The 16,823-nt window shown below is 39.5% G+C and overlaps 1 protein-coding gene across 7 annotated transcripts in view; it reads left to right on the top strand.

The window, feature by feature from the left end:
* DROSHA (drosha ribonuclease III) overlaps positions 1-16,823 on the top strand; it is a 138,270-nt gene that overhangs the window by 107,015 nt on the left and 14,432 nt on the right. For all 7 annotated transcript variants that reach the window (XR_003309741.1, XM_026455971.2, XM_026455976.1 and 4 more), the window contains 3 exons: positions 7,404-7,448; positions 8,942-9,099; positions 10,604-10,709. Coding sequence is in view for 6 of the 7 variants with exons in the window: in XM_026455971.2 (XP_026311756.1) it covers positions 7,404-7,448; positions 8,942-9,099; positions 10,604-10,709 (309 nt within the window). In the remaining variant the exon portion in view is untranslated. The remainder of the gene's footprint in view (positions 1-7,403; positions 7,449-8,941; positions 9,100-10,603; positions 10,710-16,823) is intronic.

The following is a 16,823-nucleotide window of genomic DNA, read 5'->3' as shown; positions in this document are numbered from 1 at the left end:
GAGTCCACGTGATCTCATTGTTCAGTTCCCACCTATGAGTGAGAACATGGCGGTATTTGGTTTTCTGTTCTTGCGATAGTTTGCTGAGAATGATGGTTTCCAGCTGCATCCATGTCCCTACAAAGGACACGAACTCATCCTTTTTTATGGCTGCATAGTATTCCATGGTGTCTATGTGCCACATTTTCTTAATCCAGTCTGTCATTGATGGACATTTGGGTTGGTTCCAAGTCTTTCCTATTGTGAATAGTGCCACAATAAACATACGTGTGCATGTGTCTTTGTAGCAGCATGATTTATAATCCTTTGGGTATATACCCAGTAATGGGATGGCTGGGTCAAATGGTATTTCTAGTTCTAGATCTTTGAGGAATTGCCACACTGTCTTCCAAAATGGTTGAACTAGTTTACAATCCCACCAACAGTGTAAAAGTGTTCCTATTTCTCCACACACTCTCCAGCACCTGTTGTTTCCTGACTTTTTAATGATCGCCATTCTAAGTGGTGTGAGATGGTGTCTCATTGTGGTTTTGATTTGCATTTCTCTGATGGCTAGTGATGATGAGCATTTTTTCATGTGTCTGTTGGCTGCATAAATGTCTTCTTTTGAGAAGTGTCTGTTCATATCCTTTGCCCAGTTTTTGATGGAATTGTTTTTTTCTTGTAAATTTGTTTGAGTTCTTTGTAGGTTCTGGATATTAGCCCTTTGTCAGATGAGTAGATTGCAAAAATGTTCTCCCATTCTGTAGGTTGCCTGTTCACTCTAATGGTAGTTTCTTTTGCTGTGCAGAAGCTCTTTAGTTTAATTAGATCCCATTTGTCAATTTTGGCTTTTGTTGCCATTGCTTTTGGTGTTTTAGACATGAGGTCCTTGCCCATGCCTGTGTCCTGAATGGTATTACCTAGGTTTTCTTCTAGGGTTTTTATGGTTTTAGGTCTAACATTTAAGTCTCTAATCCATCTTGAATTAATTTTCATATAAGGAGTAAGGAAAGGATCCAGTTTCAGCTTTCTACTTATGGCTAGCCAATTTTCCCAGCACCATTTATTAAATAGGGAATCCTTTCCCCATTTCTTGTTTCTGTCAGGTTTGTCAAAGATCAGATGGCTGTAGATGTGTGGTATTATTTCTGAGGACTCTTTTCTGTTCTATTGGTCTATATCTCTGTTTTGGTACCAGTACCATGCTGTTTTGGTTACTGTAGCCTTGTAGTATAGTTTGAAGTCAGGTAGCGTGATCCCTCCAGCTTTGTTCTTTTTGACTTAGGATTGTCTTGGCAATGTGGGCTCTTTTTTGGTTCCATATGAACTTTAAAGCAGTTTTTTCCAATTCTGTGAAGAAACTCATTGGTAGCTTGATGGGGATGGCATTGAATCTATAAATTACCTTGGGCAGTATGGCCATTTTTACAATATTGATTCTTCCTATCCATGAGCATGGTATGTTCTTCCATTTGTTTGTGTCCTCTTTTATTTCACTGAGCAGTGGTTTGTAGTTCTCCTTGAAGAGGTCCTTTACATCCCTTGTAAGTTGGATTCCTAGGTATTTTATTCTCTTTGAAGCTATTGTGAATGGAAGTTCATTCATGATTTGCCTCTCTGTTTGTCTGTTACTGGTGTATAAGATGCTTGTGATTTTTGCACATTCATTTTGTATCCTGAGACTTTGCTGAAGTTGCTTATAAGCTTAAGGAGATTTTGGGCTGAGATGATGGGGTTTTCTAAATACACAATCATGTCATCTGCAAATGGACAATTTGACTTCTTCTTTTCCTAACTGAATACCCTTGATTTCTTTCTCTTGCCTGATTGCCCTAGCCAGAACTTCCAACACTATGTTGAATAGGAATGGTGAGAGAGGGCATCCCTGTCTTGTGCCAGTTTTCAAAGGCAGTGCTTCCAGTTTTTGCCCATTCAGTATGATATTGACTGTGGTTTTGTCATAAATAGCTCTTATTATTTTGAGATACGTTCCATCAATACCGAATTTATTGAGAGTTTTTAGCATGAAGGGCTGTTGAATTTTGTCAAAGGCCTTTTCTGCATCTATTGAGATAATCATGTGGTTTTTGTCTTTGGTTCTGTTTATATGCTGGATTACATTTATTGATTTGCGTATGTTGAACTAGCCTTGCATCCCAGGGATGAAGCCCACTTGATCATGGTGGATAAGCTTTTTGATGTGCTGCTGGATTTGGTTTGCCAGTATTTTATTGAGGATTTTTGCATCGATGTTCATCAGGGATATTGGTCTAAAATTATCTTTTTTTGTTGTGTCTCTTCCAGGCTTTGGTATCAGAATGGTGTTGGCCTCATGAAATGAGTTAGGGAGGATTCCCTCTTTTTGTATTGATTAATGATCCGGTATTTCTATGGAATCATTCGATTTTTTAATGTGTCATTACAGAAAATTTTATTCAGCTGGTCTTTGTAATTTGAAGAGACTATAGGAAAACAAAATAGTCAGATCTACCATAGGTGGGACATTTCAAGTACACCAAAATGGCTTATTCAACTCTTGCAGATGGAAAGTTCCGTGGACCTTTACACAAGGAGTTTTTCTTTCGCCTGAAACCTGTCTTTCCTCATGGTCACTTATAAATTAAATATGGATACAAATGTAATAGGACTTCACTTCATTTTGAAGTGTCTTGAAGTTAATTACGATTTTATATTTTAGAATCATTGGGTATCTACCCCATGCAGGCTTAGTTGAAGTGATAGCCTTTTGACTTTTCTGTGTATGATTTGTTTTTACATAAATTATGTAGACTAGATAAATGTTTGTTTATTTTTAAAAGTCAGTTCATAGGGAGTTTCTGATAGGGCTATGGATAAAGAGTATGAAAGTACTTTTTTAAAAAGCAAATGGTAGTTTAAGAAAAAGTGATAGATTCTAAAATAGTTTCTGTTGTTAACTTAAATATTAAGCTATTAATATTGCCAGAGATACCTTTTTAATCCTGCATATAATAGAGCACACTGGATGCTTTCTGCACCAAAACAAGTCAATTTAACATTTAAAGGGAGAAGCAACTCTGTATTCCAAATTGAAATGTCATTATAATTGAATGAAATAGCCCTCATGGAGCAATAAAGAACACGGGAAGCCAGTTTTAAGCCTCTGTGAAACCTTCAGCTTAAATGGCTGTCAGACGTTATTACTGTATTACTTTGGGTAGTTTTTTTAAAAAAGGATCAATAGTTTTGGAAAATATGACCTGGACAATGTTCATATCTGAGAATTTGATTTTTGTATTTGTTTTTCTAGAGATATGTGATGATTTTTATGTGTGAATTTCCTCCTTATGGGAAGATTATCTACAGATGTTCTGTGTCCCCCATTTTTGTCCTGCACATCTAAACACATGTGCATCTTGATTTGCATCTGTACCAGATGGTTTGTGTTTTAAGACCTTTTCTCAAATCTTAAATTTTCTTTGTTCTGGCCTTCACCTTTTGTGGGTCATTTCAGCAACCTCTTTGCTCTCTTTCCTTCCTGTCGTCTTGCCTCTGTGTCCCCCAGCACCCTTTAGACTCCCTCCCCCACCCCGACCTCTTCCCTGTCCCCTTCTCCCATCTTACCTGCATCCCCAGTCCACTATGTTCTGTTCTGTTTTGCGGCAGTTTTCTACTTGTCGTCTTTAATTGCATCAGTCGGTGTTTAGATTCTTTTCTCTTTAAACTGCCTGTCTCCCAGTTGTCTACTTAGTGAGCTTATCTTGTGTTTCCAGTACCTAGTGCAATGCTGGCATGTGCAGCGTTTAATACATATTTGTTAGAAGAGTGAAGTGAGTAAATGACTGGATTAAAAGCAGAGTCTGAATATTATCTTACAAATGGGGTGGTTGAGATTCAGAATTTGTTTTAGTGTGTCTTTTGTGAAACTGTACAAGGCTCACAATGTATGGGTTTTCCTCTTTAGCATTTTGAAGTACACAAACTTGGACAGTAACTCATTTGACATCTTCATTTTGGTTTCCACCTATTAGTTGTAGCATGTGAGAGATGTTAGTGAACCAATGTACTTCTTTTTTGAGTAAGGCGTCATGAAAGCCTAATCAGCCAAAGACAGCCAGGGACAAACCTGTAGGCAACAAAGTCAGGTGGATTGGCTGTGTTGTAGGGGTGAAGAGAGACATCCTTTGTGAGGCCTGGGCTGGTGCTGAATAATTCTCAGGAGGTTCTTGGCTGTGGCCAGTTTAGGAGCAGCAAGAGATTACTTTGGGATTGGGTGCTGTCACAAGGCAAGGGCAGCTTGGAGATTGAGTGTCTGCAGTGATCCTTAGTCAGAGGGTCATAATGGCATTTTTCAGCAGCTGCAAGACCTTGAGGGAAACTGTTTCCTGTTCACTTTGCTGCTGGCTTTATCTATGTCTGTCTGCTCAGCCCTCTGTAAACAGCAGGGCTCTTTTTTTCTTTTTCACCCTGAGCTGAGTTTTACTCTTTCAGCCCCAGTGTTGCTGGTTTTGTATTTTGGTCTTTGTGTAACCCTTCATGTTTGACCCAGTACATTCAGATTCATTGTTTCATTTTGATTATGTTAATGGCCCGCTTAGAAAGATAGAGTGGTGTTAATGTGATTTTTCCTATGCCCTGCTTTCCACACCTTTTTTCTTTACATATCTGTACCAGTACCTTTTCTCTGGAGCTCCAGAAATAGGAAAAAGTGTCTTTTCAAGTTGCCCCTGGGCACCTTCTCATCGGTGTTCCACAGATACCTCATTTCAACATGTGTAATATTGAACCCGTCACTTTTAACCCCCAAACATGTTCCTCCTTCCTTATTTTTATCTTCTAAACCAGAAACCTTAGGATTTATTTTTGTCCCTAAGCTTTCTTCTCCTCTGATCAATTGCAATATTCTATCAGTTGTGATCCTAATATTTCTTGAATTGCTACCCTACTGCTTTCATTTTTGTCCTCCTCATTTCTCACTTGAACTCTAACCGGCTGCTGTCTCCCACTGCTGCAGTCCATCATTCATACCACATTTAGTGTTGTCTTCTTTTCAATATGCAGATTTGGTTATGGCCTTTCTTGCTTAAAATCTTTGGTTACAGCTTCCCAAGCTCTATATACTACATAACATAGCATTTAATAATTTTCATAATCTGACTCTCAGCTGTTTTTTAAATCCCTCTTTGCGCCATTCACTAGGAATCACCTTTTCGTGCCTATGTACTTTAAGACTTCTTATTTATATGTTTCTGGTGCCCCGTTTTTGATTCTCACTCTCTACTGATTGGCCAAAATCTTCATATTCTCAGGACACATCTGAAGAGTCATCTCCTCTTTGAAGCTTTATCTGACACCTCCAGGCAGTTTTCCTAGCACTTACATGTTTTTATCTCATTATTATGAGACTTACCACAATGTATTAAATTGCACTTATTTACCTTCATTCTTTCTCACTACCCTAGCCCTTTAGGACAGGGCTAGGTATTCAGTAAAAAATACCTAGCCCTTTAGGACAGGGCTAGGTATTCAGTAAAAACATGTTGCATGAACAAATGACCTTATCAGAATATTTTCCAGAAGAGCCAGCTAAAGGTAGAGACCTTGCCTAAGGTCCTTGAGCTAATCAATGGTAGCACTGGGGTTCCAGTCTAGATCTTTTCAGTATATTTCCCCTGACACCAAGGTGCAGCAGAACCCTATCTCAGTGTCTACGGGGTAGATGAGAGGAAATGGACAGGTGCATTAGTCTGGTCATGGGGTGTTATGCTATTACACGAAGATGGGTGGCAGCAGACATGAAAGGAGAAATCACAGTCTTGTTTGAGTATAAGACATGAAGGCGATAGAAGAAAGGTGAATCAAGATCCCTGGGAATTTTGAGCCTTGGAGACTGGGGTTGGTTGGAAGAGATAGCTGTTTATCATTGTTGTTGTTGTCATCATTATTAACAGTAGTATTTTCTATGGGCCAGCTCTGGGTTTAATACTTTGAGTGCATTGCTCAGGGTGCTCGTCAGAGAACAGCTTGAGTAGGTCCTACAATTATCTTTATCTTAAGCTTGAGGACATGGAACCTTAGGTTAAGTGATTTGCCAAGATGGAATCAGGATTGGACCCAGGCAGCCAGACTCCTGAGCCTGCCATCTTCTGTAACAGCTGCTCTAGTTTAAGGAGAAAGGTGAAAAGTTATCATTTGGTCATGTTCCATATGGGGTAATAGGTACCCGTGTGATATTTAGAGTTATGGACTGGGAGCTTAGGTAAGACGTCAGTGCTGCAGCAGAAATGAATGAGTAATCCAAACTGAAGTAGTTAAGCATTGAAAATAGTGGAATTATCCAGTGGAAATGGTAATGAATAGGTCAGGCAAGGGGCTGAAGTTTGATAAATGTCCACTTAGGGTAAAAGGAGGAAGAAAAAAAGTATTGAGAGAAAGTTGTAAGAAGGTAAGAACAATCAATATAATTTGTACTACAGAGATTTCAAAGGAAAGATTTCTGAATTGGTTAAAAGAAGTCCTTTAAAGTACCCCAAAGAAAGTGTGATGTTTAAGTGCTTTTAAAAAATATTGTTAAAAACACCCTGAGTGTGTTTTATTAAGATATCAGTTGTACAAGAAATAGTAGGTATTTTACTTTATCACCCAGTGTGTTACAAGTGGTACTAAATTTTCCTATACTTCTTCCCCTCTAAAAAAAAAAAAAAAACTTAAGTTTCCTCTTAAAGAAATTTTTGGTATTTATTTCAGAAATCTAACATCAAGGTCGGCAAGTAAATTCAGTCAGAGGCTCCCTAGAGTCTGAAACTAAAGGAAAAGCACTTTAATCCTGAGGAAGTTCTCCTTATAACTGCCTCTAGATTTAACTCAGTGGATAAAGTAATGTACTAGACGTTTCCATAAAATTCACTCATTCCAGTAGTTCAAGTGAGGATTTGTAGTGACCCACTGTAAAAGCATGATCTCATAAATGTAAGATCTTATGAAGATGACATGGGGCCTTTTCCACTCCATCTTAAAATAGCTCAGATGATGATGAATTAGTGCCTAAAATAAAGGACACTTGAAATTATTTTTAATTACAAAAGGCACAGCTGATGCACATTTCTGGATAATGTTAAGAAAAAAATATGATTAAAAGAGCAGCTTAGTGCAGTGTGTTAGGTTAAGCAAATGTGTAACTTAGTTTTAAAAGGTGTCTGACTTCTGGGACTAGAGGTGGCTCTTTTTCCCCCTAGCTTAATAGGCTAATTAGAGTCACTACAGGCGGTTTGAGTGGTGAATACACTTAAAAAAAAAATTAGTTTGCCAGCACTATTGAATTTGCCATAAGTGGAGTCAGCTTCTGAAATAGTTCAGTATTTCAAATAAAGACATTTTATTTAGTACTCTAGAGTGCGTTAAATGGCTCCCTTGAGCATTAAAGGCATCACTCCATTTTCCAGGACCTGCGCGAAGTCTGGCTCAATTATCCTCTCCACCCACTCCAAGTAAGTATGACCTCCCTGTCTGCAGTGAGCTTTATGACTCCAACTATTCATGTTACTTTCCTTTGCCTTTTTTTCCTCTCCCACTTTTATCTTTTGATTCTCTTCAGTGGCATTATGCCTTTAAGCTGAGGTGTCAGACCTGGGAAACTTTGGAACAATAGTAGAATGAACCCATGCATTGTGTTTATGTGGTCTGGAAAGGGGTAGGGGGAGCACTGGGAGTCATCCTCCTTCAGCGAGGAAGGAAGAGCTACTGTGTAGTTATGGATGCCCCACCACCACCAAAAGGTGATATTCAAAGTGTAAAATGTTGACTCCAGTGTATCTACACACTTGCTATTGCAGGGAAAGTGTTAATAGTATGGAAGCAAGTCTGAGCATACTAAAAAAGTAGAACAAATACTATATTAACATTGTTAAAGTATAATCTGATCTGGATCTTAGAAATTTAAAGCTTCAATTCAGAGTGTATAAAACCTACTGTAAATTTAAAAATGAGTACAATGTGATAGCTTTTCAATCAAGATTTTGGAATTTAAAAGCCCTACTTATGGTGGTGACACCTATTTCCCCACATGGTTTAAGAATTCTTACTATTCTTTGCTTTTATTTCGTTTTACTTTGGGATATATGCATATATGTAAACATGCATATGTATCCTCATATACATATTTTTATATATGTATATAAAATAAATGTAAGAATAATCAGTAGTGGTTGAACTCTCATAAGAGGCTTTACAGTAAGAAATGACATTAATTCAGCTTACTTTAAAAATGTTTTACTAATACATGAGTGCCCAAAGTTGTTGCAAATGTTCATTTTAATCACACTTTTCATATTTGCTCTCTGCCAGTTGTTAAAGGCTCATTGTTGAAGCACCACCTGTCTAGTGGTATAATAATCTCCAATGTACACTGAATTCTGTTTTAATGATTCTCATTGCCAAAATAGGTTGGTCCCTAGAAAACACAGTAGTCAAATTACTTTAATGCAGTAGTTTTTGAAGGACAGACCCAGACCAGCAGCATCTGCATCACCTGGGAACATGTCAGGGAGGTGGATTCCCAGTCTTGATTCCAGACATAGGAAATCAGTAACCTTGGGGACAGGGCCCAGCTGACTGCATTTAACATGCATGCTAGAGTTTGAGAACCATTGTTTTACTAGATATATATATTCTCTACCAGCTGTTCTTCAGCTTGCGCCTCCTTGGAGAGTTAGTGTAATACTTGGGATTCTGAACTATCTGTGTACAGTACTTGCCCTTGAAATTTGATAGAAGATTGGAAAATATTATTTGAACCTTCTTTAAATATTAGATTTGTTTGCCATTCAAAAAGATGAGAAAGGAACTTCCGTGCTTTATTGGCATTTCAGAAATTTTTGCTTATGGAAGAAGGAATTTTACAAAACACCATCCTAGAATTGATCATTACACTTATAACCAAAAATGAAAAAAATGATTTTTATTTATTTCTATTTTCCTGTAGCTACAAGAGCCAAATACTGATCGACAACTTATTGAAACTTCTCCGGTTCTACAAAAACTTACTGAGTTTGAAGAAGCAATTGGAGTAATTTTTACTCATGTTCGACTTCTGGCAAGGGCATTCACATTGAGAACTGTGGGATTTAACCATCTGACCCTGTGAGTGAAAAGTTCTCATGTTGTCCCAATGTGACCATTTAGACGAGGCAGTCCCAGACCTTTGGAGCACGCCCTTCGAAGGAATTGGGATTTCAAATATATTTCCAGGGAAGTCACATTGCGAGATGGGTGAGCAGACAGACCCCATTGTGGACCCGGGGTTATGCTCCAATCCAATGTTGTTGGTTCCATTGTCATGCATCTTGGTTTCCCTGTGAAGTTTCAAGAAAAGTGTGAAGGAAGTATAAACTTTTTCCCAGCAGGGACAGATACTATGTATTTTAGGTTTTGTGGGCCATGTGGCCTGTGTGCAGTGATTCGACTCTGCCGTAGTAGCATCAAAGCAGCCACTGATGAAATGGAAATGAGTGAACACGGCTGTGTTCCAGTAAAACTTTATCCTTAGAAACAGTCCGTGGGCTGGATTTGGCTCTCTGACCCCTGCTCTAGATGAATGATTTGAAGGCGAGCTAGTGAAACAATTAAGAAAATAAGCAAAATTTTACTTCTTTGGGGTTGTTTTTTCTTCAATTTTTTTACTCCCCTCTTCCAAACCAAATATTCCCAACTCTCTTTAAACTGTAAAGATGAAAGATTACCATAGTTTTTTTGTTTTTAAATTTGGATTCCAGCTTTGAATAATGGAGTATGTTATTTCTTTTTCTTTTCCTTTTTTTTTTTCTGACAGATCTCTTTCTGTTGCCAAGGCTGAAATGCAGTGGCATGATTATGGCTCACTGCAGCCCTTGACCTCCTGGGCTCAAGCACTCTTCCTGCCTCAGCCACCTGAGTAGCTGGGGACTATAGCTGTGTCCCCTATGACTGTAGCTGTGTGCTACCATGCCTGGCTAATTCATATATATACACACACACAAACACACACACTACACACACACACATATATGGCTAATTGATATATATATATGGCTAATTGATATATATATATGGTTAATTTATATATATATATATATGTATGTATGTTTTTTGTTTTTTGTTTTTTGTTTTTTTTTTTGTAGAGATGGGGTTTCTTCATGTTGCCAGGCTGATCTCAAACTTCTGGGCTCAAGTGACCCACCTGCCTCAGCCTCACAAAGCACTGGGATTAGAGCCATGAGCCACTGCACCCGGCCAGAGTATATATTTCAATAAGTTTAGCAAAGAAAATTCTTGGACCTGTTTGCTTTCTTTCAAGATTGTTGTTTGTATTATGCTTGATTTTTCAATTTATGCTCTTCAGCTTCTGACCAGGCAGTGTTTACCAGTCTTGATTTTGGCAATCGTTTAATGCTTAGATAATATTCACTTTATTCTTTAAAACTCAACCTATATTAACTCAGATCTCTTCTCAATCGAGGGGCCTTAGGGAATTGTATTTGGTTTTGTGCTTTAAAACAAAATGAACACATTGTCTTTTTAAGTCATGCCTTTTTAAAAATTCTGGGTGTGTTTTTTTGAAAACCATAAATGGTTATTGATTTCTTTACTTTGATATTTCTTTTTCCAGAGGCCACAATCAGAGAATGGAATTCCTAGGTGACTCCATAATGCAACTGGTAGCCACAGAGTACTTATTCATTCATTTCCCAGATCATCATGAAGGACACTTAACTGTGAGTTTGTTAAATCACTTCCTCCAATAAGATTGCTGTAAAAGAGAGTGAAGATTAAAGGGGTCAAGTATATATCTATGTGATTGATTTCTTACTCTTAGTGACTTTAGCTTATCATATGGCTTTGTTCATTTCATTGTGCAAATTGTATACAAAGGACATATGCAATGAGAGCTCATTTTATACTCCTTTATTTACTGACTGCCTGCTCTGCAAAATATTGAGCTAGGCCTCATGGAAGGAGCAAAGATAAATTGACACCAAGTCTGTTTACCAGGAGCTTAAAAATTATTAGAGATTAAAGTTTAAATAAATAACCACAAAATAAAGACTATACTCTATATATATGTCATGTGTTTATACATGTAGATACACATGTATAAACCTGGAACCATAGAAAGCATAAAAGTTACTATAACTAAATGCAAGGTAGAACATGTTAAATATTATAAAGAAGCCTAGGTAAATTGCTGCACTTGAGCAGTTTAGGAAAATACGAGGTTTCTTCTCTCTGTGGAGTTCAAAGAAGGCTTCATGGGTATAATGATGTTTGAGGCTTTAAAGACGGTTGGGATTTGGCTATTGGGATTTGGTGGGAAGAAATGTCTATGCAAGGGCAGTACACACACTGGGACTGCAGAACAAAAAGGCATGGCATAAAAAAATGAGAAGACTGAGACGCAGTAGGGACTTAGTTTGGTTAGACCATGGCAGAGTTGAAAGGGAGTTACAGAGACAAGTTTGATTTGTAAACAAAGTGAAATGGCCCCCGTGCCTCTTAATTTTGGTTTCATTTTATAAAACTTTCGTGAGCTTTTTTATTTGCTGCGTACTCTTTTTTACTTTGTAAAACCAGTCAATAATATCCTGAAATGGCGAACAAAACGTCCAGAAGGAGGTCATGATAATCTCTTAAGGCACAAGGAGTAACCTTTGAGAAGTCTCTTGAGGACTGGACATTGAGAAAGCAAATACTTTATTGGGCAAAGAAAAATATTGGTACACTACAAGATACTTAGTTGCAGTCTGTCTTTATTATGTTGAAGCAGATAACAAGTCTTTCAAACTTTGCATCTCTACGGTTTTTACGTGTGTTCTGCTTTGAATAGAATTGGATTTTATCTTTGTAACTGTGAGCCCTGGAAATAGTTTATGCGAGACATAAATATTGGAACTAGAGAGAATATGGTGACTTGGCTGTTTAGATGTCAAGTGGAATTTCTAAGCCTAGCATTTCTAAGCCTGGAATTTCTAAGCCTGGAATTTCTAAGCCTAGCATTCATTCTCTCAATAAGTATCTCTTGAGTTCCATCATAAGTGCTGAGGAATCAGCAGTACTCTTTTTTATATTAACAGTTTGATTACCATTTAAAGTTAACTGTTTTTAGGTGGACAAGAAAGAGTTTTTCATGACAATATTCATAAGAAAATGTGAACATTTTTTAGAAATGAACTGTTGTCTAGTATCTCACTGTTCATTAGAAAAACAATAAATTGCATGTTCAGTATCCTCTGACACTTCATACGTGTCAGAGTATCTGGTTGGCCTGAGAAATGGCCAAACCAACTAAATAGTTTGAAGTAGTAATTTGTCTTAGGGCCCTATAAAGGCCACTTTTGAAAATATTTGCTTTAAATACACACATTTCCTCTGGTATTCCTACAAAATTAACTGTGAACTCTAGGATCTTACAGAGATGGGAAGTTTATTGTTTCCCACCTGCTCACTGCATACATTTCCCCTCCCACCCCACTCCCCTACCCCCAGCATTGAACAATAAGGAAACCAAAACTCAGAAAGGCATGAGTCCTGCCCATGATCTAGAGAAAGGTAAAACTAGGACTAGATGAGAGACTCTAGTTCTGTGTTCTTTCCAAAATCACGGCAATGCCAGAAGTGTAGTTTTATCCAAAATGAATTTAACAGCCCTGCTGTCTTAATATTAGAAAGTTTTTGACTAGCTTATTAGAATGGTGTGGACAAATGATAAAATTATGTGGAGGCTTTTTGAATTATATTCACAGAATGCTTTGGTAGAAATCAGCAGGACCAGCAGATCTGCGGGCAAGACAAAGAATAAGCTAAACGCAGATTCTAACAGATACCAAGGGTAAAAGACATCAGCATTAACATGGCTGCTCCCTCCTCCTTGAAATACAAGCTTTGTTGGCTTCTGTCATGATGCACTTTCCTGGGTTTCCTCTTACCTCTTTAGCTACTCTTTCTCAGCTTGCTTTGCAGACACATCTTAGTCTCATGGCTAATAAACAGTCCATATCTAAAACACTCACTCTTAGGCCATGTTCTCTTTTTAATCTCTGCTACCAGTCTTTTCAATGTATGTCATCAGTTTCATCTTACTGGCACATGACTTCTAAACTGATCTCTTCAATTCTGTCTGCCTTCTGAGTTCCAGCCCTAGCTGCCCTCTCAATGTCTCAACACATGTAAGACCGAATTTATAGTCTCCTGCCTGGGTCGTCGTCCAGTATTCCCTAATTGAACGGTGGCACCACCCATTCAGTGTTGCATGTCAGAAACCTAGGAGGCACCTTGGATGCCTCTCTCTATCTCCCTTTTCTATATCCCAGTCCATTCACAAGCCCTGACAGTTTTACTCCTCAAGTATTTCTTTAATTTATCCTCTTTCTTATGACCTTTTTTCTGTCACCCACATCCTCCCTACCATCCTTACTCACCTGGACCACTGCAATTTAATTTCTGCATAACTATCAAAACATCACAAGGGCCAGGTATGGTGGCTTATGCCTGTAATCCCAGCACTTTGGGAGGCCAACCTGGGAGGATTGCTTGAGCCCAGGAGTTCAAGACCAGCCTGTACAACATAATGAGACTCTATCTCTACAATAAAATAAAAAAACTAGCTTGGTAGAGTGGCATGCATTTGTAGCCCCATTTACTCAGGAGGCTGAAATGGGAGGATCACTTGAGCCCAGGAGCTGTGGTTGCACCACTGCACTCCGGCTGGGCAACAGAGCAAGACTCTCCTCTGTCTGTCTCTCTCTGTGTGTGACACACACACACACACGCAGTGTGATTGATAGAGACCCAGTTGAAAGAAGTGACGTTTATTAAATTGCAAAGGATAGGAATCTGAAAGTTGTGTTCGTGCAAAACATAAGGCAGTGCAGCATCTTCCCGTGAGTGGCGGGTGCTCCCGGAGTCCCCAGGTTTCTCCTGGATGTATCCTAATATTTGAAAAGCCTGCCTTTGCTCTTCTTACGGGCATTTTTGAATTCTATCTGAGAGATGGACAGCCTCTCAGGTAGAAATCCTTCAAGAGGCCCAGATCTCAGGCCTTTGTGAAGTCAGTTTTGCAGCTTCCTACCCTGGTCTTCCTATGTCAACTCATGCCCCTGCTCAATCCATTTTACATGCTGCAGTCAAAGGAGTCTCTTCACAACAAATCTACACTGGCCTTTCATCTACAGTGACTACACTGTGACGACACCAGCCATTCATCTTCAGTCCCCTTTGGTTGTTTCTCCTCCTCTCCCCACCTATTAACACTGGAGTGGCCCAGTTCTCAGTCGTCAGACCTCCTCTCTGTCAACTTCTGCTGATCTCATTCTGTCTGTCTCGTGGCTTTGAATACATCTTTACACTACTTCCTAATTTGTGTCTTTGGCCTTTTCTCTTTCCTTTTTCTTGTAAATTTGTTTTAAGTTCTGTGTAGATTCTGACCACTTTTACTGTTATCACCTGGTCTGAGCCACTGTAGTTCAGATTATTAGCCACAGCCTCCCAACTGGTTCATCCCCCGGGCCCTAGTCAATTTTCAGCACATCTAGAGGGATCATTTGTAAAGAGAAGCCAGATTACATTCCTCTTCTGCACAAAACCTCCCAAACCTTCCCATCTCAAGGGTAAAAGACAATGTTGTTACAGTCACCTTATATGAACTGGCTCCCTGTTTCTGACTGTTTTGTAGACTGTTAACATTGGCCTCTATGCCAGCTCCTGCAGGACACTAAGCAAGCCCTTGCCCCAGGGCCTTTGCACATGTATTTTATCTGGCTGCAGTATTGTTCTCCTGGTAGTCTATACAGCCAAATTGCTCACCTCCTTCAGGTCTCTGTTCAGATGTCTTCTTATCAATAAAGCCTTCCTTAACCTACCCTGAATAAATAGACAACTGCTTCCCCTTGTCCCTAGCACATCTCCTCAGCCTGGAACCTCTCATCTTTTTCCTCCTTAGCATATAGTATGTAATGTACTTGTTTACTGTCTGTCTTCTCCCATCACGGGAGAAGTAAACTCCGTGAAGTTTACACGGGAGTGTAAACTCCGTGAAGGCCAGGATTTTTGTTTGTTTTCTCCATTCCTGATTCCTGGGTCCCTGGGAAGTACCTGGCATATCAGTGCTCAGCAAGAATGCTTTGACTGAATGATCATCCTATCCCAGCTTAACTCTCTACAGTTGCTTTTTAGTTTTTTTTTTTTTTGAGATGGAGTCTTGCTTTGTCACCCAGGCTGGAGTGCAGTGGCGCGACCTCAGCTCACTGCCAGCTCCGCCTCCCAGGTTTACGCCTTTCTCCTGCCTCAGCTTCCCGAGTAGCTGGGACTACAGGCGCCCGCCACCTCACCCAGCTAGTTTTTTGTATTTTTTAGTAGAGACGGGGTTTCACCGGAGTAGCCAGGATGGTCTTGATCTCCTGACCTCGTGATCCCCCTGTTTCGGCCTCCCAAAGTGCTGGGATTACAGGCTTGAGCCACTGCGCCCGGTCACTCTTCAGATAGTTTCTAAAGAACAGGCAAAGCCCTGGGTGGTCTGGCTTTGCCCGCCTGCCCAGCCTCGTACCACAGGCTCTTCTTCTCGCTCTGCACCTCTGTACTGGGCTGCTGTTTGCATTTCTCCAGGCCTTCTCCTGCCAGCAGGCCTTCGTGTATGCTCTTCCTCCCCCTGGAAGCTGTTCTGTTCTAGCCCTTACTCTCATGTGCCTGTATCTTCTACTGTTCCTTTAGATGTCCTTTCTGGTGTGACTTCTGGATGTGGGGGAAACTTTCCCTGACCATCCTTCCCCATCCTCCACCCCCTCCCCATCAAAATTCTGTGTTGTTTTCCTTCCTGGCCTTTAACTTCACTTTGCATATCCCAGCAGACTAGAAGTTCTTTGAGAGCATGTTTTTGTTCATCCTGGCATATGATAGGCCCTCAGTACATTTTTGCTAAATAAATAAAAGAGTGACAGTTGTGCAGTCAGCTAAGTCAAGAGGGAAGAGGCAGTGGCACTGGAGGGAAGTGGACTGTTGCTTTATGTATAAGGGAAGAAGCAGAGGACTGACCTATGAGTGTCTAAGGATTAAAATTAATTTAAAATTTGGAGAGCATTACTTATTGCAGTTGGATTGGTGGGGGGATGGCAAATGATTCATTATTGTGATTAAAGAGCACACAGCTACAGTAATTCACATTGGGAGGCATTAATTAGCTTTGAGCCATTCCCTTGCACACTTAAAGGGAATAAGGACAATTGAGCAAATGTAATATGGTTTTCAAGGTTTGAATGCTGATGGGGAAAAACATTCTGTTCTGTAAGTTGGCTATTCAAAAAGGCCTACTCGGGAAGGAGTGTTAGGCTTATCCAATTGTTCTAGGATAATTGAGTCTGCATTGGACTATAGAGGGAAGAAGTTCTGTTTCATATGCTGAAGTTTTTAGTTTTTAGGATGGTGTATGCAGTAGGGTCAAAGTATAAATTGTGAAAACGCCTCAAAGAAAGTATTTACACAGGCCAGGATGCCTGTCATGTAACACTTGGAAATCTTTAGCCATAGGAGTTTTCTCCTCTGTATCATTCTTCTTTTCTTAGCCTTTACTGTGTGCTAAAAACAGTTGCTAATCTCCATGCCTACTGTGTGCAAGGCACTGTACCCAATGGTGGCATGCACTATAGTGGTGATGAACCTACAAGTTTTGTTTGTTTTTAATGATTTGGGATAATGGGAAAGAGAGCAAGGATTACATATACAAAGCTCAAGAACCAGTGATCTAATCCTGCCCTGCTGCTTCCACACAGCACTGAGCATAAATCATTCAGACAAACAGGTATTTTATCTAAAAGATCTCGTTGAGAAGATAGATTCCACAG

The sequence above is a fragment of the Piliocolobus tephrosceles genome, chromosome 4 (assembly GCF_002776525.5).
Source record: "Piliocolobus tephrosceles isolate RC106 chromosome 4, ASM277652v3, whole genome shotgun sequence".
NCBI lineage: Eukaryota > Metazoa > Chordata > Mammalia > Primates > Cercopithecidae > Piliocolobus > Piliocolobus tephrosceles.
This window is presented reverse-complemented; position numbering and strand designations above follow the sequence as displayed.